Below are 26,686 nucleotides of genomic sequence, written 5' to 3' on the forward strand. Positions count from 1 at the left end.
CAAGCAATAGAGGGTGGGCAAGTGGGTTAGAGACAGGGAGCCTGAGGTTTGTGTATATGCTGTTTGGAGCCTGAGGTTTGTGTATATGCTGTTTGTAGACCGGTGCCTGGTTAAGGTAATCAGTAAACTTGCTGTGATAAAGACCTGTTTACTGTGCTGTCAAAGTAAATGGACTGCTTTTCCCTACAACTGTGTCAGTGCCTTGTCTGGTGGAAGGTTCTTGTTACACTACATTGATTTTTATTTTTACTTTTAAAGCATATCATTAAACTTTAATGTTTTTATACAAAACTATTATCTTTGAAAAAAGAAAAAACTTTTTTCAAGCGTGCCCCAACAAAGAGAGTCTTCTTTTCTTTCCCTTTGCCCCTGCTGAATGTAAGGTCTAACAGAACAAAATGTAAGTTGCTGAAATCAATTAGGAAATACAATTCAGGTGCATGAAATGAAGAGGGTAGTCTGAGCTAGAAATACATTGATTAACCCCCGGTGTGCCCCAGCACACTGAGCTGTACCTATACTAAGACATGAAAGAATATATATATATATGTATGTATATATATATATATATATCTATCCAGAGGTCTTATTTACATACAGTTTGCAAACGTATAATAAGCCACCCAGCCCCGACAAGGCTCCTCTGATGCTGGTGGTCCCTAACTCTAGGTCTGGGTGCAGAACCCCACAAACTGGCAAAGGCCAGCTACTAGGGAGGCCAATCCCGGGCCGTTTTTTCAATTCCGGGATTCGGGATTGAAAAACGCTCAATCCCGGGATTCCCGGGATTGCAGTAGGGAGCAGGGAGAGTAGGAGTGGAAGGCAGTGGAAAAGAGTGTAGGGAGCACAGAGGCTGTAGGGAGCAGTGCTGGAGGGTGGGTGTAGTGAAGGGACTAGGGAGCAGCGCTGGTGGGTGTAGTGTAGGGACTAGGGAGCAGCACTGGAGAGTGGGTGTAGTGTAGGGACTAGGGAGCAGCACTGGAGGGTGGGTGTAGTGAAGGGACTAGGGAGCAGCGCTGGATAGTTGGTGTAGTGTAGGGACTAGGGAGCAGTGCTGGAGGGTGTAGGAAGCGGAGCGGGAGGGAGGCTGAAGCGAGCACCACAGTGAGAGAGGGTTGGTGTCAGTAAAACTACACTTACTATTAGACGGGCGGCAGGCGGCAGCCATGGACAAGACGCGCTGAGCGCGCCGGAGGCCTTTCAAATTGTAGTGCTGGCCGTCAGCCAGTCAGAACGGGCAGTCCGGCAGCCAATCAGGAGCCGCTGCGGCCGCTTCCCTGATTGGCCGCCGGTCCACCAGCTGTGATTGGCTGGCGGCCGGCGCTACATTTGAAATGCCGCCGCGGTCTGTGTACATGGCTGCCGCCCGCCTAATACTGCCGCCCGCCTAATAGTAAGTTACTTACACCAACCCTCCCTCGCTGCTGCGTTGCACATGCGCAATGCAATCCCGTGAATCGCGGGATTGGAGGCTCCAATCCCGGGATTCAAATCCTGGCATTTTTGGGCCTAAATCCCGGGATCCCGCCGATCCCGGGATTGGCCTCCCTACCAGCTACCCCAGGGCAGCACAACGCGAGAAGGTAAAGTGTTAGTATGTGAGAAAAAGTGTATACTCAGCGCTATGTGTACACTGTATCAAGTTAAACTATAGTGTGCAGTCTGTCATATAGCATAATTGACTCAGTAGAACTAAAAAGATACGTATAAATAAATTCTTTATCCAATAATCATTAAAAATGACACATTTCAAACAAACAAGCAGCATATACTTAGCAACAAATAATTAATAAGTATTTATGATAATTAATATAGCATACAATATGGTAGGATTTCTTTGTTATAATGTCGTATAAAATTGAAATACACTGGCGTCCCAGTGTTTAATAAAATGTCCCGCAAGGAATAATCACAGCCTTGTAATGATGAGCTTTTATATAAATTGGTGTATAGTTACCCATGTGCTGGTTCCTGAGAATTTAAATGAACAGGGTCCGTTTGAATATCTGTGCACATATACGGGTATATATTTAGTTGAGCTGATTAAAGCTGGTTAGGAAACTGCCGTGTAATATACACGGCTGTGCTCCGGGCAAATGGAGATTTCTTGATAACCTGTATATAGGACTCCAAAGGACTCGCTTCCTCGTCACGGGTGTTAGACCTCACTGCGGAGGCCAGCAGCAGTCACTCAGTGCGGGTGAACGGAGTCCCGGACGTCTACAGCACAGCACAGGGATCGATGTCAGTGCTCCAGCTGAAAGCCGCCGGCTGAAGCGCCCGGCGTTTACCTGGCCGTGATGGATTGTGCCTGTGAGAAGCCGTATGCGGGATCAATCAGCGGGTATAGCCGAACAACTGGACATAGAAAGTTCCAATCCCGGGATTCAAATCCTGGCATTTTTGGGCCTAAATCCCGGGATCCCGCCGATCCCGATCCCGGGACTGGCCTCCCTACCAGCTACCCCAGGGCAGCACAACGCGACAAGGTAAAGTGTTAGTATGTGCTAATAAAAGGAAAACAAAATCTATATACAAAAATTAATATACTAGTGAAAGTATAATTAAAAGAACAGAAGGATTAATAAATGTGTTAAGGGGGTGCTAAATAAGATCTCGCAATTATTTATAGTCTAATAAATAGCGATATGCAGAATGCATATGAAGATAACCAGTGATACAAGTAACTGAACATTACTGTACATTGGCCCTCATTCCGAGTTGATCGGTCGCAAGGCGAATGTAGCAGAGTTACACACGCTAAGCCGCCGCCTACTGGGAGTGAATCTTAGCTTCTTAAAATTGCGACCGATGTATTCGCAATATTGCGATTACTAACTACTTAGCAGTTTCAGAGTAGCTCCAGACTTACTCTGCCTGTGCGATCATTTCAGTGCTTGTCATTCCTGGTTGACGTCACAAACACACCCAGCGTTCGCCCAGGCACTCCCACCGTTTCCCCGGCCACTCCTGCGTTTTTTCCGGAAACGGTAGCGTTTTCAGCCACACGCCCCTGAAACGCCGTGTTTCCGCCCAGTAACACCCATTTCCTGTCAATCACATTACGATCGCCGGAGCGAAGAAAAAGCCGTGAGTAAAATTACTTTCATCATAGTAAAGTTACTTGGCGCAGTCGCAGTGCGAACATTGCGCATGCGTACTAAGCGGATTTTCACTGCGATGCGATGAAAAATACCGAGCGAACAACTCGGAATGAGGGCCATTGGGGATAATTCAGAGTTGATTGCAGCAGCAAATTTGTGGCAGATATAACATTTCCAGAGAGAGTTAGATTTGGGTGGGTTATTTTGTTTCTGTGCAGGGTAAATACTGGCTGCTATTTTTACACTGCAGTTTAGATTTCAGTTTGAACACACCCCACACAAATCTAACTCTCTATGTTATTTCTGCCCCCCATGCAGTGCACATGGTTTTGCCCAACTGCTAACAAATTTGCTGTTGCGATCAACTCTGAATTAGGCCCAATGTACAGTAATGTTCAGTTACTTGTAAACTGGTTATCTTCATATGCATTCTGCATATCGCTATTCATTAGACTATAAATAACTGGCCCCTTATGTTTTAACCAGGACATAATATGAAGAAAAAAAATGTAATGTTTGGAATCATGAATTAAGGACCAAGCAGATATGCAACAATAAAATTAGGCGGTTAATTAAATAATGGGATTTTGGTACTGATCAGATAAATCCTTTTTTTTGAATCCACACGGGGCACTGGAGTACTCTTGGGATATGGACGGGGCATTAGCAGGGATAGGCACATTTAAATATTTAAATTAGCAACCCTCCTTCCCCTCCATACTCCCAAGATGCCTCATTGTTTGTTGCTGAGCCGAACAGGAGCGAAAGAGAGGATGAACAATGTACATATAACATTATAAGATAACAAACAACTAGAAAGTTGAAACGCCAACAGATAATAATCACCTTAACATTTAAACAAGCAGATGATAATGTGTTATCATAAGATATACTGAACTTACCACAAGACAGGTGAAACTGCTCTGGGCGGGCGTCCAGTGACCCCTATGGATTCAAAGAAAAGGATTTATCTGGTAAGTACCAAAATCCACTTTTCTTTTTCATCCACTAGCGGTCACTGGAGTACTCTTGGGACATACCAAAGTTTCCCCCTTGGGCGGGAGAGCTGGTTGGCACCTGTAACACTAGACCGCCAAAGCTAGATGCTTATGCTGCAAAAATATCAAACTTGTAAAAGCGCACAAACGTGTGCACTGACGACCATGTAGCTGAATGACAAAGTTGTGTCATGGAAGCCCCACGACCTACTGCCCATGACGTTCCCACAGAACACGTGGAATGTGCTGAAATAGATGCAGGCGGTTGTAGACTAGCATGTAAGTAAGCTTGACGAATGGTCAGCTTAATCCATCTAGCCAAGGTCTGTTTGGAAGCTAGCCAACCTATCTTGACTGCAACATAGAGAACAAACAATGTATCTGTTTTACGTACTGTTGATGTTCGGGCTACATAAATGCGGAGTGCGCGTACAACATCCAAAGTAGCTGGAGTTCCTGAGCATTCTGAAAAAAACAGGAACTACAATTGGTTGATTGATGTGAAAAGAAGATACTACCTTTGGTAGAAAAGTGGGATTCGTCCGAAATTCTGCTCTGTCATCATGAAACACCAGATACGGTGGTTTGCATTACAACGCACCTAATTCAGAAACATACCTTGCCGAAGCTAAGGATAGGAGAAAAACTGTTTTCCAAGTTAGAAACTTAAAATCCACTTGTTGTAAGGGTTCAAAATTTGAAGACTGCAAAAAATCTAAAACTAGATTCAAGTACCATGGAGCTGTTGGTGGTATAAACGGAGGACACCTTGCAGGAAAGTGAGAACTGTTGGCAAAAGAGCCAAAGGCCTCTGAAAGAAAATCGACAAAGCAGAGGCCTGGATCTTTAGTGTGGCTAAACGTAGTCCTCCACCTAACCTCGTCTGTATAAATAGTAAAAAACGGGATAACTTGAATAAAGATGTTGGATACTTTCGAGATTCACATCAAGCAATATAAGCTTGCCAAATCCTGTGATAATGAGCTGCTGTAACTGGTTTCCTAGCACGTAACATGGTTGGTATAACCGACTCTGGAATGCCCTCTCGTCTTAAGAGAGTGGTTTCAGCAGTCACCTCGTCAAACGCAGCCCCGCTAAATCGGGGGGAAAGAAACGGACTCTGTTGCAATAGGTCTGTTGCAGTAGCGGAAGTGGCCACGGATCATCTGCGAGTAGACCGCAGAGATCCGAGAACCATGCTCTCCAAGGCCAATGAGGTGCCACTAGTATGACAGTTGTGGACTCTCTTTTGATCCGCTTTAGCAACCGAGGAAATAGCGGAAATGGTGGAAATAGATACACGAGGCTGTACGGCCACACTATCGTGAGAGAATCCACGGCCACTGCCCTTGGGTCTGATGATTTTGGCGAGATGCCATTAGATCCACCTGTGGGTAACCCCACCACTGGACTAACATCTGGAACACTTGTGGATGTAAGGCCCATTCTCCTGGATGAAAATCCTGACGACTGAGATAATCTGCTTCCCAGTTGTACAGTCCTGGAATGAACACTGCAGATAATATTACTTGGTGATGCTCGGCCCAATTCAGTATTCGAGCAACTTCTCGCTTGGCCATGCGACTTCGAGTCCCACCTTGTTTGTTGATGTATGCGACTGAAGTTGCGTTGTCTAACTAAACCTGCACAGTCTGAGACTGAAGCATGTGAACGGACTGTTGCAGAGCGTTGTAAATTGCCCTGCGTTCCAGGACATTTATTGACAGTAATCTTTCTCGGTCTTACCATAGACCCTGAAACTGACAATGTAGGACCACTGCTCCCCAACCTCTGAGACTTGCAATTCCAGACTCCAAACCTTTTTCCCGCGGTGAGATTCGTTATCTGTAGCCACCAGAGCAGCGATACTCTTGCTCTTGGAGACAACGGCACCATTTGATGAATTTGTAGATGAGAGCCTGACCACTGTGCAAGAAGATCTAGCTGAAAAGGACGTGAGTGAAATCTTCTGAACTGGAGTGCTTCGAAAGACGCCACCATCTTTCCTAACAGGCGAATGCACAAGTGCACTGAGACTGTCTGTGGTTTGAGCACTAACTGTACCAGGTGTCAAATACTGTGTGCTTTCTCCTCTGCAGGTAAATTCGTTGATTCACTGTATCCAGAATCATTCCCAGAAATTGAATTAGTTGAGACGGGACAAGGCTTGATTTTTTGAAGTTGACAATCCAACCGTGCTGAACTAGTACACTGGACGTCAGTAAGGCATTTTGAAGGAGTATTTGTTGAGATGAAGCCTTGGCAAGTAGACTGTCTAAGTACGGAACTATTATCACTCCCAGGGACCTGAGTTGAGCAATCATCACAGACATCACTTTTGTGAATACCCGAGGCGCTGATGAGAGGCCAAATGGTAGTGCCTGAAATTGATAATGCTCCTGTTGTACTGCAAACTTTAAGTACGCCTGGTGTGGCGGCCAAATTGGAATGTGTAAATACGCATCCTTGAGATACAGTGAAATCATGAATTCCTGTGGTTCAAAACATGCAATCACTGACCGCAGCTATTCTATCTTGAATCTGTAGTAAGTGACGTACTGATTGAGCCCCTTTAGGTTCAATATCGGAATGACCAAGCCGTCCGGCTTTGGTACTATAAAAAGATTGGAATAATAACCTTGACCTGTTGGTGAACTGGTACCTTAATCAAAACTGCTCAATCTACGATAGACTGAATAGCGGTCTACAGAACCGCCCTTTTGTCTTCTGACACAGGTAGGCCTGTCTTGAAAAACCATATTGGTGGTAGATAATCAAACTCTATTTTGTAACTTTGTACACTAAATTGTGGATCCACCCATCTGTGGATGTTTAAAACCACTCCAGGTGAAACGTTTGAAGGCGTGCTCCCACCACTGAAAATACGAGATGGGCTGGAAGCCCAACATACTACTGGTTTGTCAGCTGGCTTTGTATCTTGATGACGGTTAGTGTTTTGTTGAAAACCATGTCCTCTACTATGTCTACTCTGTATGGTTGTTCCTCGAGCACGGTCTCGAAAGTACTGAGGTCTAAAAGGTCTGAACGGTGGTCCAGCGTACTTTCTATTAGGAACTGGTGCGGGCAACGGTAGGAACACAGATTTTCCCCCCGTAGCCTGAGAAATCCATGTGTCCAATTCAGGACCAAATAATATATCGCCAGTATAAGGCAATGCCTCTATTCCACGTTTCGAATTAGCCTCGGCCTGCCAAGACCGCAACCATAGCGCCCGTCGGGCCGCAATTATAGAAGCTGAAATCCGAGAACTACTGTAACTTGTCCGACAGCCATAGATGCCATACCCAAATACTCAGCCAACTCACAAATGTGATCGGCAAGAAGTATAAGCTGGTCTGAGGAAAGACCCTGTTGTAGGCCTAACTTGAGCTGTGTCGCCCATGCAACTACAGCCTTGTTAACCCAAACTCCAACTAAAGCAGGTCTAGGCAGCACCCATACTGCTGTATACGTGGACTTTAGCATAGCTTCTAGCTTACGCTCTGACGGGTCTTTAAGCGTCGTTGCAGCTGGGACTGGAATGGTTAACGTCTTTGAAAGTTTTGAAACTGGGGAATCCACTGGTGGCAAATTTTTCCATTTAGTTGTCATAGACTCTGGGAAAGGGTAGTTAGACAGAAACTGCTTTGACATAAAAAATAAGATTTTACTCACCGGTAAATCTATTTCTCGTAATCCGTAGTGGATGCTGGGGACTCCGTAAGGACCATGGGGAATAGACGGGCTCCGCAGGAGACAGGGCACTCTAAGAAAGAATTAGGACTACTGGTGTGCACTGGCTCCTCCCTCTATGTCCCTCCTCCAGACCTCAGTTAAGGAAACTGTGCCCGGAAGAGCTGACATTACAAGGAAAGGATTTTGGAATCCAGGGTAAGACTCATACCAGGCACACCAATCACACCGTATAACTTGTGATAACTTACCCAGTTAACAGTATGAACAACAACAGAGCATCAGACAACCGGATGCCAACATAACATAACCCTTAATTAAGCAATAACTATATACAAGTATTGCAGAAGAAGTCCGCACTTGGGACGGGCGCCCAGCATCCACTACGGACTACGAGAAATAGATTTACCGGTGAGTAAAATCTTATTTTCTCTAACGTCCTAGTGGATGCTGGGGACTCCGTAAGGACCATGGGGATTATACCAAAGCTCCCAAACGGGCGGGAGAGTGTGCGGATGACTCTGCAGAACCGAATGAGCAAACACACGGTCCTCCTCAGCCAGGGTATCAAACTTGTAGAATTTTGCAAACATGTTTGAACCTGATCAAGTAGCTGCTCGGCAAAGCTGTAATGCCGAGACCCCTCGGGCAACCGCCCAAGAAGAGCCCACCTTCCTTGTGGAATGGGCTTTTACAGATCTTGGATGCGGCAATCCAGCCGCAGAATGAGCCTGCTGAATCGTGTTATAGATCCAGCGAGCAATAGTTTGCTTTGAAGCAGGAGCACCCAGCTTGTTGGATGCATACAGGATAAACAGCGAGTCAGTTTTCCTGACTCCAGCCGTTCTGGCTACATAAATCTTCAAAGCCCTGACTACATCTAGTAACTTGGAATCCTCCAAGTCACGAGTAGCCGCAGGCACCACAATAGGTTGGTTCAAATGAAAAGATGACACCACCTTCGGCAGAAATTGCGGACGAGTCCGTAATTCTGCCCTGTCCATATGGAAAACCAGATAGGGGCTTTTACATGACAAAGCCGCCAATTCTGACACACGCCTAGCCGAAGCTAAGGCCAATAGCATGACCACTTTCCACGTGAGATACTTTAGCTCCACGGTCTTAAGTGGCTCAAACCAGTGAGATTTCAGGAAACTCAACACCACATTAAGATCCCAAGGTGCCACTGGTGGCACAAAAGGGGGCTGAATATGCAGCACTCCGTTTACAAACGTCTGAACCTCAGGAAGAGAAGCCAGTTCCTTTTGAAAGAAAATGGATAGGGCCGAAATCTGGACCTTTATGGACCCTAATTTTAAGCCCATAGTCACTCCTGACTGTAGGAAGTGCAGGAACCGGCCCAGCTGGAATTCCTCTGTAGGGGCCTTCCTGGCCTCACACCAAGCAACATATTTTCGCCATATACGGTGATAATGTTTTGCTGTCACGTCCTTCCTAGCCTTTATCAGCGTAGGAATAACTTTATCCGGAATGCATTTTTCTGCTAGGATCTGGCGTTCAACCGCCATGCCGTCAAACGCAGCCGCGGTAAGTCTTGGAACAGACAGGGCCTTTGTTGCAACAGATCCTGTCTGAGAGGCAGAGGCCATGGGTCCTCTGTGAGCATTTCTTGCAGTTCCGGGTACCAAGTCCTTCTTGGCCAATCCGGAACAATGAATATTGTTCTCACTCCTCTTTTTCTTATGATTCTCAGCACCTTGGGTATGAGAGGAAGAGGAGGAAACACATAGACCGACTGGAACACCCACGGTGTTACTAGTGCGTCCACAGCTATCGCCTGAGGGTCTCTTGACCTGGCGCAATACCTTTGTAGCTTTTTGTTGAGGCGGGATGCCATCATGTCCACCTGTGGCAGTTCCCATCGATTTGTAATCTGCGTGAAGACTTCTTGATGAAGTCCCCACTCTCCCGGGTGGAGGTCATGCCTGCTGAGGAAGTCTGCTTCCCAGTTGTCCACTCCCGGAATGAACACTGCTGACAGTGCTTGCACGTGATTCTCCGCCCAACGAAGAATTCTGGTGGCTTCCGCCATCGGCACCCTGCTTCTTGTACCGCCCTGGGGGTTTACATGAGCCACTGCGGTGATGTTGTCTGACTGAATCAGCACCGGTTGGTTGCGAAGCAGAGGCTCCGCTTGACTCAGGGCGTTGTATATGGTCCTTAGTTCCAGGATATTGATGTGCAGACTAGTCTCCTGACTTGACCACAGCCCTTGGAAGTTTCTTCCCTGAGTGACTGCCCCCCATCCTCGGAGGCTTGCATCCGTGGTCATCAGGACCCAGTCCTGTATGCCGAACCTGCGGCCCTCGAGAAGGTGAGCACTCTGCAGCCACCACAGAAGAGACACCCTGGCCCTGGGGGATAGGGTGATCAGCCGATGCATCTGAAGATGCGATCCGGACCACTTGTCCAACAGATCCCACTGAAAGTTCCTCGCATGGAACCTGCCGAAGGGAATGGCTTCGTATGACGCCACCATCTTTCCCAGGACTCGCGTGCATTGATGCACCGATACCTGTTTTGGTTTTAAGAGGTCTCTGACCAGAGTCACGAGCTCCTGAGCCTTCTCCGCCGGGAGAAACACCTTCTTCTGGTCCCTGTCCAAAATCATGCCCAGGAAGGGCAGACGCGTCGTAGGAATCAGCTGCGACTTTGGAATATTCAGAATCCAGCCGTGCTGTTGCAACACTTCCTGAGAGTGTGCTACGCTGATCAGCAACTGCTCTCTGGACCTCGCCTTTATGAGGAGATCGTCCAAGTATGGGATAATTGTGACTCCTTGCTTTCGTAGGAGCACCATCATTTCCGCCATTACCTTGGTAAATATTCTCGGTGCCGTGGACAGATCAAACGGCAACGTCTGGAATTGGTAATGACAGTCCTGTACCACAAATCTGAGGTACTCCTGATGAGGTGGATAAATGGGGACATGCAGGTAAGCATCTTTTATGTCCAGAGACACCATAAAATCCCCCTCTTCCAGGCTTGCAATGACCGCTCTGAGCGATTCCATCTTGAACTTGAACCTTTTCAGGTAAATGTTCAGGGATGTTAAATTCAATATGGGTCTGACCGAACCGTCCGGTTTCGGTACCACAAACATTGTGGAATAGTAACCCCTTCCCTGTTGAAGGAGGGGAACCTTTACCACCACCTGCTGGAGATATAATTTGTGAATTGCCGCTAACACTACTTCCCTTTCTATGGGGGAAGCTGGCAGGGCCGATTTGAGGTAACGGTGAGGGGGCATCACTTCGAATTCCAGCTTGTATCCCTGAGACACAATCTGTATAGCCCAGGGATCCACCTGTGAGCGAACCCACTGGTGGCTGAAATTTCGGAGACGCGCCCCCACCGCTCCTGGCTCCACCTGTGGAGCCCCAGCGTCATGCGGTGGATTTAGTGGAAGCCGTGGAGGACTTCTGTTCCTGGGAACTAGCTGTATTGTGCAGCTTCTTTCCTCTACCCCTGCCTCTGGCAAGAAAGGACGCACCTCTGACTTTCTTGCCTTTTTGTGATCGAAAGGACTGCATTTGGTAATACGGTGCTTTCTTAGGCTGTGAGGGAATATATGGCAAAAAATTTGACTTCCCAGCCGTAGCTGTGGAAACTAGGTCCGAGAGACCGTCCCCAAACAATTCCTCACCCTTATAAGGTAAAACCTCCATGTGCTTTTTTGAGTCGGCATCACCTGTCCATTGCCGAGTCCACAGGACCCTTCTGGCAGAAATCGACATTGCATTTATTCTTGAGCCCAGTAGGCAAATGTCTCTCTGGGCATCCCTCATATATAGGACAGCGTCTTTTATATGCCCCAGGGTCAGTAAAATAGTATCCTTGTCCAAGGTATCCAGTTCCTCAGACAGAGTATCTGTCCATGCTGCTACAGCACTACACATCCAGGCCGACGCAATTGCCGGCCTCAGTAGGGTACCTGAATGTGTATAAACAGACTTCAGGATACCTTCCTGCTTCCTATCCGCAGGATCCTTTAGGGAGGCCGTATCCTGTGACGGCAGGGCCACCTTCTTAGATAAGCGTGTCAAAGCTTTGTCTACCCTAGGGGAGGATTCCCAGCGTATCCTGTCCGTTGGCGGGAAAGGATACGCCATAAGTAACCGTTTGGAAATCTGCACTTTCCTATCAGGAGAATCCCAAGCTTTTTCACATAACTCATTTAACTCATGTGAAGGGGGAAAAGTCACTTCTTGCCTTTTTTTCCCAAACATATAAACCCTCTTGTCAGGGACAGGGTTTACCTCTGAAATGTGCAATACAGCCTTCATTGCTATAATCATGTAGCGGATGGCTTTAGCCATTTTAGGCTGCAACTTTGCATCATCGCCATCGACACTGGAGTCAGAATCCGTGTTGATATCTGTGTCAACAATTTGGGATAGTGGGCGCTTCTGAGACCCTGACAGCCTCTGCGCTGTAGGATCAGGCATGGGTTGAGACCCTGACTGTTGCAGGGCTTCAGCTTTATCCAACCTTTTATGCAAGGAGTTTACATTATCATTTAACACCTTCCACATATCCATCCAATCAGGTGTTGGCGCCGTCGGCGGAGACACCACATTCAACTGCATATATTTCTGAAAGTGATTAATGTAGACCACTAGTGGGTACTACATTAAAAAAGAATCTAAGTGTGTGGCGCACTCTTTTGTAATATTTGTTAAATAAAATATAACTTTTATTTCATCATTTAAAATAAATCTCTATGTCCAGGCATCTAGGAGTATTTAATAGCCTGAGAGTGAAACCACAGATAGTTGCCCCTGATTTCAAATAGTCAGATATTGGTAGAATTCCTAAATTAGTAGGGGCAGAAAAAATTACAATAATGATATCAAACTTAGTGATATATTCATGAGAATTAGTTATGCTAATGACTGTAAATATTGCCTATTAGCGTGACTTATTAGGTCTAAAGTCCTAGACGTGAGTCTGACATGAACTATTCTCAAAAGAGAGTATGTGACTGTTTGCATATGAAACCTTACTACGCCGTGAAGCAACAATAATAAAGAGAAAGGTTAATTGAATAATTACCTTAATGAATTCCCAGGGTTATCCTCAACCTTAAAGAATACATGAAATAAGGGAGGAAAACAAAATTGTGATTTGTAACATGTGTACACTCTGTCTATCAGTCTATTTTATCCAGACTGTAGTGGTCGTACAGATGTAGGTTTAATGCATTCTGTATTCATAATAGTAAAATACAGTTGTGGCCCAAAAAAAGATAAGGGAGAAAAAGTCGTACATGAGAACAGATAATTGATGTGCTGTCTCATATATAACACATTTCTCAACTTCACACGAAAAGGTGTATATTGCCTTCAGAAGGCGTATGTTTAAATAGTGTGCAAATGTAGGATATACTATCTCCTATATAACACATTTCTCAATTTTACACGGGAAGGTGTATATCACTTTCAAGAGGCGTATGTTCAAATAATATACAAATATGATGAACCAATAAATAAATATCTACACAATTGGGAAATTCATATCCCTTCTGGTTCTTAGGACAGAAATCACCATATTATAGATAACCCTCTTAGAAGTAGCAGCACATACAATCTCTAATTTATAGTTTAATTTCAGTGACACCGATTTTCAAACTGTCTCTATTATTGAGACTAAATACTAATCAATATAGATCACCTCGGTATTCTTTTAAAGCATATATCCTGTCAGATCCTATATATTATCTATTTTTTCTTATTTAAACAAAACGGAATCTTGGTAATTTTTTTCATAGATAAATATACATGAACCAATTGATGCTTTATTAATAGATGTAAATGCTGAAAGATATAGGGTCCCAGGTGTATGGTGACGGTTTCCCTTTCTGCTGTTGCTCCATGTGCCGTGGTTAATACCTTGGCAGTGAATGGAGACAATGAGAGTAGGGGAAAGTCGTCCACCTGGAGACAGAAAGGACAGAGCAGTGCGAGACGCTTCTGCTGTCCACGCTTTACATCCCCCCTCCCCTGTTGTGTGAACACATTGCAGGGGGGGTCGTAGATGTCCAGCAGTGGATGAGATGGCGGCTCTGAATACCTGTTTTAGCTCAAGGTGTCACTGTGCCGAATCAGATCTCCGTGAAATAGCGGATAGCCGCTCGCGGGAGCCGGACGCCGGGTCAGGTGTAGTACCCGCTCCTCTGTTTGCTCTACACGCTCGTGCCCCGCTGATAGTCTTTGTGCTGGAGCTGCTGCAGGACGTGATCGCCGGGTCGGGTGTATTCCCCGTACTTCCGTCTAATCTGCGTTCGCGTCCTGCTACTAGTAATGATGACGTACGTTTCACATGTAGCTTGATCACATTAGTGACGCTCATGGGGGATGGACAGTATTTAAAGCAAAAACTAGGCATTGATCAATTAATTAGTTGACACAGGATTTGGTAAAGATATTCACCTGTTCTTTAAACATGATCATAGTGCTAAATTACTTTTATTAATGAGGTCACGATCATGTCAGGATTATCCTATAATCTAAAAAATAATAATAAATAATCCAAATAACTACATAATAAAAAATGTATTGTATGATAGTTAATGAAACTCTTTGTTATATCCATAATTAGACATATTTAAGATATTTATAAGATTATTAAATAATTTCATTCAATTGGCATCTAATTAACTTCTCCTAATAAATTGAATCTCCAAATAGTATTGAGTTGCCTTCCTACATGGAACAAATATCCCTACCAGTTCTTCCCTGCCATATTTAACCAGAAATCTCATATCAATTCATACAATGATTGTCCGATCTATATGAGGTATAAATTGCTATCATGACACCCCCTTTATTCTACTCCCACTAGTATTACATCAACAATATTCTACCAATTGACAAAATTTAAATAAAAATAATAAAAAGCAAAAGATATAAACTATAATGTATATATATGTGTTTAAAAAAGTGATGAATATACGTATTTCATCTATAGGTCTTTGCACATATATTTTATTTACTATATCAAGCGTCATGATATGGGACAAGTTGATATAAGGTATACGCTTATCATAATAGTCGTTAAGTTGTTTCAATATACTCTGTACTAGTAAGATAAGAAATAATTACGTGATAAGTGAGTAAAGATGATGTTGAGAAGAAAAATAAATACAAATATAGTGATGATAAAATAAAAACCAGTGATAAGGTATGGTGTATCTAGTGATATTTGAATTAATATTACCCTCATAATAACAACAGAGCGTATACCTAATAATTTCCTTGAAAAAATGATTTTTGTATTTTATGTTGTTAATTGCCTGGTATATTATATTACTGTGCTTGAGTGGTGTAAAAAAAAATTTATGTTAAAAAAGAGAAGTATACACATGTATATATACACGTATATACGTAAGTATATGTAATATATATGAAAAGAAACACATCAATTAAATAAATATCCTGAATAAGAAGTGCATGTGATTGAGTGAAACAGTGATGGCAGTAAGTTATGGTACCAAACCTTAGTGAGTGAAGAGCTTTTAGTTGTGAAAGGTAATATAATTCATAGTTACAAGTGATATTTTTAAAAATGGCAGAGTAATATGATGATACGTATATATGTGCTTTTTATTACATGAAATAAAATTAATATGGGAGTTAAGATATTTAATATATCCGTCAGTGTCAATAATTTGGTAGCTATAAAGTGAGAAAATTATTATAATGGCGTGAACGCCAGTATTACATCTCGTTATATTTCTCATATAGAGAGGATAAGAGATTTATCTGAAAATATCTAGTAGGGGAAAAATTCCATGTCAGTAATTCGTTTTTATAGTCATAGAGAAAGAAGGTAGTATTGATAATGTGAGCATAAATGTTAGTACAGCTCTAATATTAATAATATAGACTCTGGTCTTTAATATAACAACATGACTCCCATATAGGGTGGGAGAAGGGAATTTTAATTAGTAGGAAAGAGAAAAGAGAAAGAGAGAAGAGAGAGATGTATGCATATATGGGATTTGAGACAAATATGAGAGATGAGAAATGAATGATGAAAAGGGGTTAGGATTCTTCTAGGAGGAGATATGAGTCCCGTAGTATTCGATACCATAGTTATGTGGGAAGAAAGACCCCATAATTGATATTTTCATTTAGGCCTTTGGGTGTCATTGTATCCAACTTAAAGATCCATTTACTCTCCAATTTTTGTAACTCTCTGGAAGAGTCACCTCCCCTGATACCCATCCGCAATCTTTCAAGGCAGCAGAACTTAAGGTCACGTGAGGATTTCGAGTGTTTGCGTTGAAAATGTCTCGCTACCGATGTAACCTGTCTGAATCTCATTAAATCTGTTTCCACGTTTCTAATATTGCTCATATGCTCCAAGATGCGGGTTTTGACCATTCGAGTGGTCATTCCCACATATAGCATTTTGCAGGGACATTGAATGCAATAAATGACATTTGAAGTTTGGCAATTTGAGAACTCATGTATATTTAGTGCTTTCCCATCTCTATCCATGATGGTTGGTCTTGTTTCAACATGTGCACACACTGCACATGATCCACATGGGTATGTACCTTTAATTTTGTCTTCCCGTCTTGGACATCGGCAAAAATGGCTCTTAACTAACTTATCCCTAATATTGGGCGATTTTTTCCAGCTCATTGATACCGCCAGACCCAGGCTATTCGCCAGATCTGAGTCATTGAGTAATAGAGGCCAGTGTTTGTTAATTATCCCCCTTATCTCCTTCCACTCTTGGCAAAAATACCCACAAACCGTATCTCAGGCTTTTTCATTGTTGTTTCCCTCAGCTGTATTGATCTCTTACTCTCTTGTAGGATCAGTGATTGCCTATCGGTGTGGAGAAGGGCTCTACTGGCTTTTTTGATACATCTCATACTGTATCCTCTCTCTTTCAATCTGCCTGTAAGTTCTTTACTCTTTATTTTATATACCTCATCATCTGAACAGTTCCGTCTCAATCTCAGGAACTCGCCCCTGGGTATATTCTGAACTGTGGCTGGTAAGTGAGAGTTGGTGCTAAGTAACAGGCTGTTGGTAGCCGTGTCCTTTCTGTAGAGTTCAGTTGCCAACATTCCATTCCGGTCTTTATAAATTCTGAGGTCCAGAAACGGGATAGATTCCTTACTGATCTCATAAGTGAGTTTGAGATTCAAATCATTATTGTTTAGTCGTTGAAAAAATTATTTCAGTGGTTTTTCATCCCCCTCCCATATTACAAAAATATCGTCAATGTAACGCATCCAGGTAATTATTCTACTGGTAAATGGTTCATTGACTTCACTAAATACCATCTCCTTTTCCCACCATCCTAAATATAGCTTAGCATATGTCGGCGCGCATGCTGCACCCATCGCTGTTCCACGTATCTGAGTAAAAAATGTGTCAGCAAAAGTAAATATATTCTTGTGAAGAACAAAATGCAGCAACCGCAGTAAAAAGGAATTGAATTTGCTGGGACCTTCCATTTTGAGAAAGTAGTCCACAGCAGCTAGACCTTTTGCATGGTCAATACTGCTGTACAGTGACTCTACATCAAGGCCCACCAAGATGTAATTGTCTTCCAGTTTAACATCATGTAATTTTGCAATGACATTACCAGTATCAGTATATACGAGGGCAAAGCAGTGACATGTTTACGCAGGTGAGTGTCTATAAAGATGCTAGCCTTCTCTGACACACCCCCTATGCCGGATACAATCGGCCTGCCTGAGGGGTTGCTTAAATTTTTGTGCACCTTGGGCAGGAGATAGAAAGTGGGAGTCCTAGGATGATCCACCAGCAAGAATTCAAATTCCTGCTTCGTAATCACCTCATCTCTCAAGGCTCTTTCAATGAGTCGATCGAGGCTTAATTTGCAATTGTCAGTGGGATTGAACAATGTCTTGACATAACACTGAGGGTCATTCAGCTGTCTCATGGCCTGTTGTCTTTCCCTAGAGAATAACTGTATATACTGAGCTTAGTTCTCAGCTTCTGGAGACTCTGTTGTCTTTCCCTAGAGAATAACCACATTCAACTGCACCTGCTCTGCTTCCACATAGCCTTCCTCGTCAAACATGTCGACACAATCGTACCAACACACCACACACACACACACAGGGAATGCTCTATTTGAGGACAGAACCCCCACAAGGCCTTTTGGAGAGACAGAGAGTATGCCAGCACACACCCCAGCGCTATATAACCCAGGAATTACACAGCAACTTAGTTTTACCCAGTAGCTGCTGTATTTGTGATTTTTGCGCTAAATTTATGTGCCCCCCCCTCTCTTTTTACCCTCTTTCTACAGTGATTCTGCAGGGGAGAGCCTGGGGAGCTTCCTCTCAGCGGAGCTGTGGAGAGAAAATGGCGCTGGTGAGTGCTGAGGAAGAAGCCTTGCCCCCTCAGCGGCGGGCTTCTGTCCCGCGATTTTGTGTAAAAATAATGGCGGGGGCTCATGCATATATACAGTGCCCAGCTGTATATATGCTCTATTATGCCAGGAGGTACGCAATTGCTGCCCAGGGCGCCCCCCCCCCTGCGCCCTGCACCCTACAGTGACCGGAGTGTGCGGGTTAATGTGGGAGCAATGGTGCACAGCTGCAGTGCTGTGCGCTACCTCATATGAAGACAGGAGTCTTCTGCCGCCGATTTTGACGTCTTCTTGCTTCTCTCGCCGGCTTCCGTCTTCTGGCTCTGCGAGGGGGACGGCGGCGCGGCTCCGGGATTGGACGACCAAGGGTGAGTTCCTGTGTTCGATCCCTCTGGAGCTAATGGTGTCCAGTAGCCTAAGAAGCACGACCTATCCGCAGTTAGTAGGTTTGCTTCTCTCCCCTCAGTCCCACGTAGCAGAGAGTCTGTTGCCAGCAGATCTCTCTGAAAATAAAAAACCTAACAAAATACTTTCTTATTAGCAAGCTCAGGAGAGCTCACTAAAATGCACCCAGCTCCGTCCGGGCACAGATTCTAAATGAGGTCTGGAGGAGGGACATAGAGGGAGGAGCCAGTGCACACCAGTAGTCCTAATTCTTTCTTAGAGTGACCTGTCTCCTGCGGAGCCCGTCTATTCCCCATGGTCCTTACGGAGTCCCCAGCATCCACTAGGACGTTAGAGAAAAAGTTTATCTGGATTTTTCCATGCTTCCGTCAACTGCTTATTAAGAGAATCTGAATAAGGAAAACACACAGTCGCCCTTTGTTTTTTTAGAAAATAAAGTTAATCTTTTGACAGAGGTTCCTCTGTCCCAGTTAAATCTAGTACCTGGCGTACTGCCCTAATGAGATTATCAATGCCCGGGCTATCAATGACCTCACTATCTGACTCCTGGCCCAGTTCACCTTCCTCCTCTTCCTCCTGAGATATCAGGTATGGCATTGATTCGTCAGAATGCAACACCAATGAAACTGGTAAAGTATGAGACAAATGATGACTACTTTTAGGAATCAAACTATACATGGAGTTTTGTAAAACCTGCAAAGTTCTAGAAATATCCTAAGCCCACTCTGGCTGCTGAAACGGCATTAACCGTGAATCAGACTTAGCCCCCTCACATTCTTTCATTGCAGCGGACAACTCTGACCTCAAATCAGCCATCACACCTGCCATCATCGTCCAAGGAGAATCAGGGCAGAGGTCCTTATCTGGACCCGAATTTGCAAGACACACTGTGCAAGTGGACGTTCCATCACGTAACACACTATCACAGACAAGCTGCTTCTTTGATTTTGCCTTAGCTTTCATAATTCACACAGACAGGTATACAGTGAAACACAAGTCCCCACCACTCAGTAAAAAATTTAACTAAAGTGTGTATAAGCCAGAAGTGCACCTGTGCATTCTGTTAAATATGTGCTTCACTGAAATTCCTACTAACATCCTTGCCTCCTCCAGTGGCTGTGTGTTGTAGGACTGGCAGGCTTTTTCTAAACAGAAAAAACGGGCACACTGAGCAGGCTAGCGTGAGCGGACCCCGCTTGTTACCTGCTGCCAGGATCCGGAGGCAATGACGGGGCTTCTCATTAAGCTCTGTCCTGCTCCCTCAGCCAAGGCTGGAATCAGCTTATGCTGATGAAGGTCTATGGCGGGGCTTCTCTCCAAGTGCCGACAAGCCTTTGCTGCCTGTAGCAGCACACAGACTCAGACCCAAGCTTCTTAGTAAGCTAGGAAGGGCTGTGAAGTTAAAAAATAAAATAAAAATTCTGGAGCTAAGTCCAAAACATACCTTCCCTGTAAGGCACAAAAAGACACTGAGGCATTTCGGGAGTATGGAGGGGGAGGAGGGTTACTAATTTAAATATTTAAATGTGCCTATCCCTGCTAACGCCCCGTCCATATCCCAAGAGTACTCCAGTGACCCCTAGTGGATGAAAAAGAAATGCAGATTAAATATATAATATAATATACTAATGGTCTGTAGTAAAAATGAACAATAGTTTATTTCTTAAAGGATAAAAAAGCTAGAGGGAAACTATCCTGCAAGTTACTTGTATATAACTAGTGAAATATCACAACAATGAATTAATAACAGGTATTTATGAAGTACTTACAGTATATTGTTGATTGTGCATTAATAATAATGTTGACTACTTACTTTTATTTGTTCAGTGATTGACTCATCCCTGTGATTTTCAGGTGACATCTCTAAAACCGTGTTAGGAATGAACATATTTAATACATTTCTCATGAAAGCACATTGTAGAACAGGAAACAATTTAAATAATTACAGTACACAGAGCTCAACAATTTCAGTAAGTAGATCAACTTAATTCTAAGTTAATTTATAACTTTATTAGAACAGGCTGAATGTGTTTTTTTGGGGCAATGACTCAAGGTCAGGAAGTCAAAAAGAAGATCATTAAGATACTAGTGTGGAAAATGTAATGACTCAAGCTACTGAGACTGAATGCATGATACATTACAGATATATTTCTGACAACAGTTTTCTTAGCAAAGACATCAATTATTACGTGAAGCTGTCCAACATATCTTTATTGTAAAAGTCAACTATTGCTTATCCGCAATTATTGTTTCCTCTTGGTCAAAATATGTTGGGTACATGTGAAGAACTTGCAACCCATGCCCTATTTCTCCAAGCAGGGAATGCCATCATATTTGTGAGTGCTTTTCACACATCCATTGTAATCAGGCTGAACGTTTTCCCACTGAAATGATGTAAGACCAAACTGTTCCTTCGTATAAAAAAAAATGTCTCCTTGTAATTTCAGGATGCCTCATCCTTCCCAAACTTATTGCACCAGAGCATGACTTAATTTATAATTTTCCCCATGCATACTACAATATCAATTATATTGAACTAACATTTTAACTCTTGAAGGGGTGCAATCCTGTGTCCTGACCACTCTGGTGGAGCCCTTATGTATGTGCTGAATATTGTCAGTGAAAATATTGGTCTGTGCTACAGTACATTGTGTTACATCGCAATACAGCAGGGGCTTTAGAGGATGAGGTGGATGCTGATGTTGTAATGCAGGAACAGTTAAAGGTTGGCCCTGGTCCTGTGGTGTGGAGGGTGGCCACAGTGGGGGTCATTCAGAAGTGACCGGAGTTGCTTCGTCCGTAGCAACGTACCATTTCTCTCTACTTTATGAATGTGCAGGAATCGTTCTGCACATGTGTTAACAGGCCCTGCGATGACGGACACAGGACGGCATTAGACAGTAAGTGATTGACAGGTTGATGCCATTTGGGGGCGGGGAGGAGGTGGCAATGGCCTCCATTTCTGCATGTCGCCGCCGTTGCAGGGGAAGGAAGAGGCCAGGAATCTCCGTCCTGTGACGGAGATTCCCTGATCTGATACTGGGTCTTTGGACGCAGTTTGGATAAGTAATGCAAGAGGCATGTCACCTTCTGCTGCATTACCAAATGTTTCATAAAGAAAACCAAAGTAAAAGGCTTCAAGGGGTCTATTCTTGAAGCCGTGAAGAGTGGAGAAATGAGCTAGTGGAGAAGTTGCCTATGGCAACCAATCAGCTTTGAAGTAACGTTTATCAGGTGCATTCTATCAAATTTTATGTAGCAGCTGATTGGTTGCCATGGGAAAATTCTCCACTGGCTTACTTCTCCACTCTTTTCACTGTTTCATGAATAGAACCCTAATTGTTTTTTTTTCTTAAGCGTTTGGCCTCTGACATTTGAGGTTGGTTTTGGGGGTGCACCAGTTTAGAGAGGAGGTGAGCACCAGTTCCTGCAGGAGGGGGAGGGGCACGGGATACATACGACTCAGACTCACCTGTGCCAGATGCAACATCAAGCCCACTTTGTGCATGACCAAACTGGCAAGTTACTCTTTGCAGCAGAGATTCCAGAAATAAATTGTGTCTTTCCTGGGCAGCTGCCATTCTCTCCAGAACAACAGTAATTTTCTCCATGCCACCTGCCACTTTATCCTGGCCAGCTGCCAATGTAGCGCCAAGATCTGCCAAGGCAGAAAGAAAAATCTACAATGTAACATTTTTTTTTAAATGGCACGAAAAAGAAAAACTTGCAATGAATATCTACCTTCTATAGTTTTGGCTTGTCTGTCTGCAATGGCCATAAACTGCTCATACGCTTCTAAAGCTGCACCTCTGTCTGCCCTCATTTCCTGCAGGAATTGCTGCTGGACAGATGTTGGTCTTGTTGGTGATTCTGGTGTTGGACACTCTGGCTTTGGCGACTCAGTTAGGGGTAATGGTGGTGATGCTGGCAATAAGACAAATAAACAATTCTATTTTATGTTTTCATGTCTAGCAATTGCTACGTAGGAATAGTTGTTTAAAATTCAAAAGCAGACCAAGTAGAAAAAAACATCATTTTACAGCTGAGGCAGAAAATTACCTTATTGAAGGCTAAGGGCTGTATTCAATACCTGTCAGATCCTTTCTGACGGAAAGAACTCGACAGGTCAGTATTCAATGGGGCGGCCAAATACGACTGTCATACTTGGCCGCTCCTGACAACTGTCAGTACCTGGGGAGGCAGACGCCGCTCAAACCCAGTGCTGTGTCGTCCAGCGTCCAGGTCTACTGAGCACCAGTGTCTGTCTGTGCTGCTGCCACTGGCGTACTGCTGGGAGGCAGACCCCGCCCAAACCCCGTGCTGAGTTCCGGTGTCCATCTGTGCTGCTGCCGCTGCCGTGCTTCTGGGAGGCTGCCACTACTCACCCGTCCCCGCTCCTCTACTCACATGCTCGTCGTCCCCGCTCCCCCGTCTCATCTCCCCGTTTCCGTCAATGTCAATCCGACTTTAAGAAAAGTTGGATTGACATTGTCGGGACAGGAGCCAAAACCTGTCGGATTTGGCCGCGGAATACGTGGATCCGCGATTAATCCGACAATCCACGACAATCTGGCATTGAATAGGTCGGAACCCCTTCCGACCTAAAACTGTTGGAAACAGCTGTCTTTCCGACAAGACGGCAGCTTCCGACAGCTATTGAATACAGCCCTATGTGCTACAATGCGAAGATATTAACCAGAATCCATACATTGTTACTAATTACACAACAATCTGATAAAGATGAAAAGGCAGCACAGTTTGAGGCATTTTTAGCAATTTCTGCATTCAATAACATATACCCCTTTCACATCGCACAAATAACCCGGTATCGACACGGCATATTGCCGTGTTGACACAGGTCAGTGTGCGATGTGAAAGCACTCTGCCGGAATTAGCGGGTCGCCTGACCCGGTAATTCAACCCGGTATAAAAGAAGGATTATACCCGGGTTGAATACCGAGTCAGGTGCAGTGTGAATGGGAGCCGCGTCGATGCGACACGGTTCCCATTCACAGCATAGGGAGAGGCGGCGCAGGAGATGAGCTCATCTCCCAGCGCCGCCTCCAACCCCACCCTGCTGCTGCTGCGCCCCACCGCTGCTATGGCAACCGACCCGGTATATTGCCGGGTCGGAAAGCCACCATAGCAGAGCAAATGCCGGATCCCACCCGGTAAGGACACGTTTCTCTTACCGGGTGGGATCCGGCATTTGTGATCTGAATGCGGTATAAGTAATCAATGTGTGACTGTAGCAAAACGGTACTAATAAATGCTTAGCTGCAAGATAGATAATTGTAACTTTGTAATACAAAGTTGTGTGTAAACTACATCAGGGTGCCAAGGTAAACGAAACACACAGCATACTGTAGTCCATAAAATGTTGAAGTCAAAAAGAATAAACTAAATGTAGAGGTATCTATTCCAAATAGGTTATTTTACTAATTACAAATATTTACCTTGAGGTACTGTATGTTGCTGTTACTGGCCAATATTCACTCCACCCAATCACTGACTGCTCAGATTGCATGCATAGCAATGCTCGCTAATTCCGTTACAGTTAAATCAAGTTGGACACTAGGTACACCAAAGAACCCTCTGGTTAGATAGCCATGCTGGAAGTCAATACTAGAGGTCAGACAGGGACTGGTGGAACTTAACACAGAAACTGGGCTGGGATCGGTAATGATTCACAGAAACTGTGTAGGGAATGCTTCACAGAAACCAGACTGGGACTGGTAATGCTTCACAGGAAAACCGGGCTGAGACCGGTAATGCTTCACATGGAAATTTGGCTTAGACCGGTAATGCTTCACATGGAAACCGTGCCTGGACCAGTAATGCTTCACATGGAAATCAGGCTGGAAAATGTCCAGTAAAGCATAGTAGAGTCTCAGAACACTTGAAGACTGTGTCTGTGTGGAGTGGTATTCAGTATGCTGGGCACCGGGATCCCGACCGCAGGCATAACATACTACACCCGTCTGTGTGTATAGTGCTTATACTGTAGTAGGAAACTGAGGAAATGAACACACTATAATATGTGCTCACTGCAGAGGAATGCGGGAGATAACAGGACTGAAATGATATTATCCAGCTGAATGATGATTCAGTAGTAGGCAGGAACTTGCACACAAAGCAGATAGATAACTTGCTTGCCGGAATATCAAAGGTTAATTGCACATAAGGATCCAAGAAATCTGCAGGACAGGGCTGTTTCTAGCCAATTTGGCTCCGGGTGCGAACACACAAAAAAATGTGCTCCCCCGAAAACGTGAGCACCCCAGAAAAAGGGGCATGGCCTAGCAGCAAATTAGCGTGGTATTGCTAAATTGAGCATGGTCTTGCAGGAAAATACCACCACCATATTATGCCCCAAACAGTAATGCCACTAGCACCATATTATGACCCACACAGTAATGCCCCTTTCACCAAAGTATGCCCCACGCAGTAATGCCTTGTTATATGCCACACAAAGTAATGCCCCTTGCACCATGCCTTACTTAGTAATACTCATAATGCCCCTTAAAATTGGCACTGTACCTGGTCCTGCTTATTGTCAGGGGATGTTTCATGCTGCTGCTGCTAGCCTGCTCCCTCCGCTGCCACCGCCGCCACATTCCCGGCCTGCTGTGCCATTGCCTGCCCAGGGCCGAAACTAGGATTCCTGTCACCCGGGGCAAGGCAGTAATTTGGCGCCCCCCACCCCACCAAAAAAATTAAAATAATGAATACATTTTTTTTAAATAAAAACATAAATAAATAAAATAATAAATAAAAAAACACAGAAAACCCCACAACTGTACACTTTGCCTTTCAGACATTTTTCAACCATGAACGATGGCCTTTCTGACATAAATGTAGTATCCATCCCTTAAAAATATTGAATGGTTTCTTAAATAACACCATCAAATATCTAAATTTGTAGCACTTCAAAAGACCTGCCTGAGTGCCGATATATTTATATATCTATACATAGTAACATAGTATCTGAGGTTGAAAAAAGACAATTGTCCATCGAGTTCAACCTATTTGTGGTCTCCTATGCATGATGATTTGACTAAAATTTCTGACTGATGCTGCTGTCAGCCGTTGCATTTTATCCCTATTTATAGTAACTATAATGCATGACTATGCACCATACCCCTGGATATCCTTATCCATTAGGAATTTATCTAACCCATTCTTAAAGGTGTTGACAGATTCCGCCATTACAACTCCCTCGGGCAGGGAATTCCAAACACGTATTGTCCTTACCGTGAAAAAGCCTTTACGACGTATTGTGCGGAATCTCCTCTCCTCTAACCTGAGCGAGTGTTCACAAGTCCTCTGTGTTGATCTAACCAAAAACAGGTCCCGCGCAAGCTCTGTGTATTGTCCCCTTATATATTTGTAGATGTTGATCATATCCCCTCTTAGTCTCCGCTTTTCCACTGTAAACATGCCTAGTCTTTCAAGCCTTTCCTTGTATTCCATCGTCTCCATGCCCTTAATTAGTTTGGTCGCCCTCCTCTGTACCTTTTCTAGCTCCAGGATATCCTTTTTGTAGTACGGTGCCCAGAATTGTACACAGTATTCAAGGTGTGGCCTCACTAGTGATTTATATAACGGGAGTAAAATACTCTCGTCCCTAGCATCAATACCCCGTTTTATGCATGCTAATATCTTATTAGCCTTCTTTGCTGCAGTCCTACTTTGGGTACTACTGCTTAGCTTGCTATCTATGAGGACACCTAAGTCCTTTTCCAGTACAGAATCCCCTAATTTTACCCCATTTAGTAGGTAGGTGTAATTTCTGTTCTTGTTACCACAGTGCATTACCTTACACTTGTCTGTGTTGAAGCGCATTCTCCATTTGGCTGCCCATGCTTCTAATTTAACTAAGTCGTTCTGAAGAGACTCGGCATCCTCCTCTGTATTTATAGCCTTACACAATTTGGTATCATCTGCAAAAATTGACACCATGCTCTCTAGACCTTCTGTTAGGTCGTTAATGAAAATATTGAACAATAGCGGTCCTAATACTGAGCCTTGCGGCACACCACTTAGCGCTTCAGTCCAAGTTGAAAAAGATCCATTAACCACAACGCGCTGCTCCCTATT

The 26,686-nt window shown here is 44.1% G+C and overlaps 1 protein-coding gene across 7 annotated transcripts in view; it reads right to left on the reverse strand.

Moving 5' to 3' along the window:
* The window catches only part of LOC135006019 (uncharacterized), a 425,336-nt gene that overhangs the window by 107,437 nt on the left and 291,213 nt on the right, over positions 1-26,686 (reverse strand). For all 7 annotated transcript variants that reach the window (XM_063951982.1, XM_063951984.1, XM_063951986.1 and 4 more), the window contains 3 exons: positions 22,328-22,510; positions 22,059-22,244; positions 20,400-20,449 (listed from right to left, as the gene is read on the reverse strand). In XM_063951982.1, the coding sequence (XP_063808052.1) occupies positions 20,400-20,449; positions 22,059-22,244; positions 22,328-22,510 (419 nt within the window). The remainder of the gene's footprint in view (positions 1-20,399; positions 20,450-22,058; positions 22,245-22,327; positions 22,511-26,686) is intronic.

Source organism: Pseudophryne corroboree, chromosome 2 (genome assembly GCF_028390025.1).
Source record: "Pseudophryne corroboree isolate aPseCor3 chromosome 2, aPseCor3.hap2, whole genome shotgun sequence".
Lineage (NCBI taxonomy): Eukaryota > Metazoa > Chordata > Amphibia > Anura > Myobatrachidae > Pseudophryne > Pseudophryne corroboree.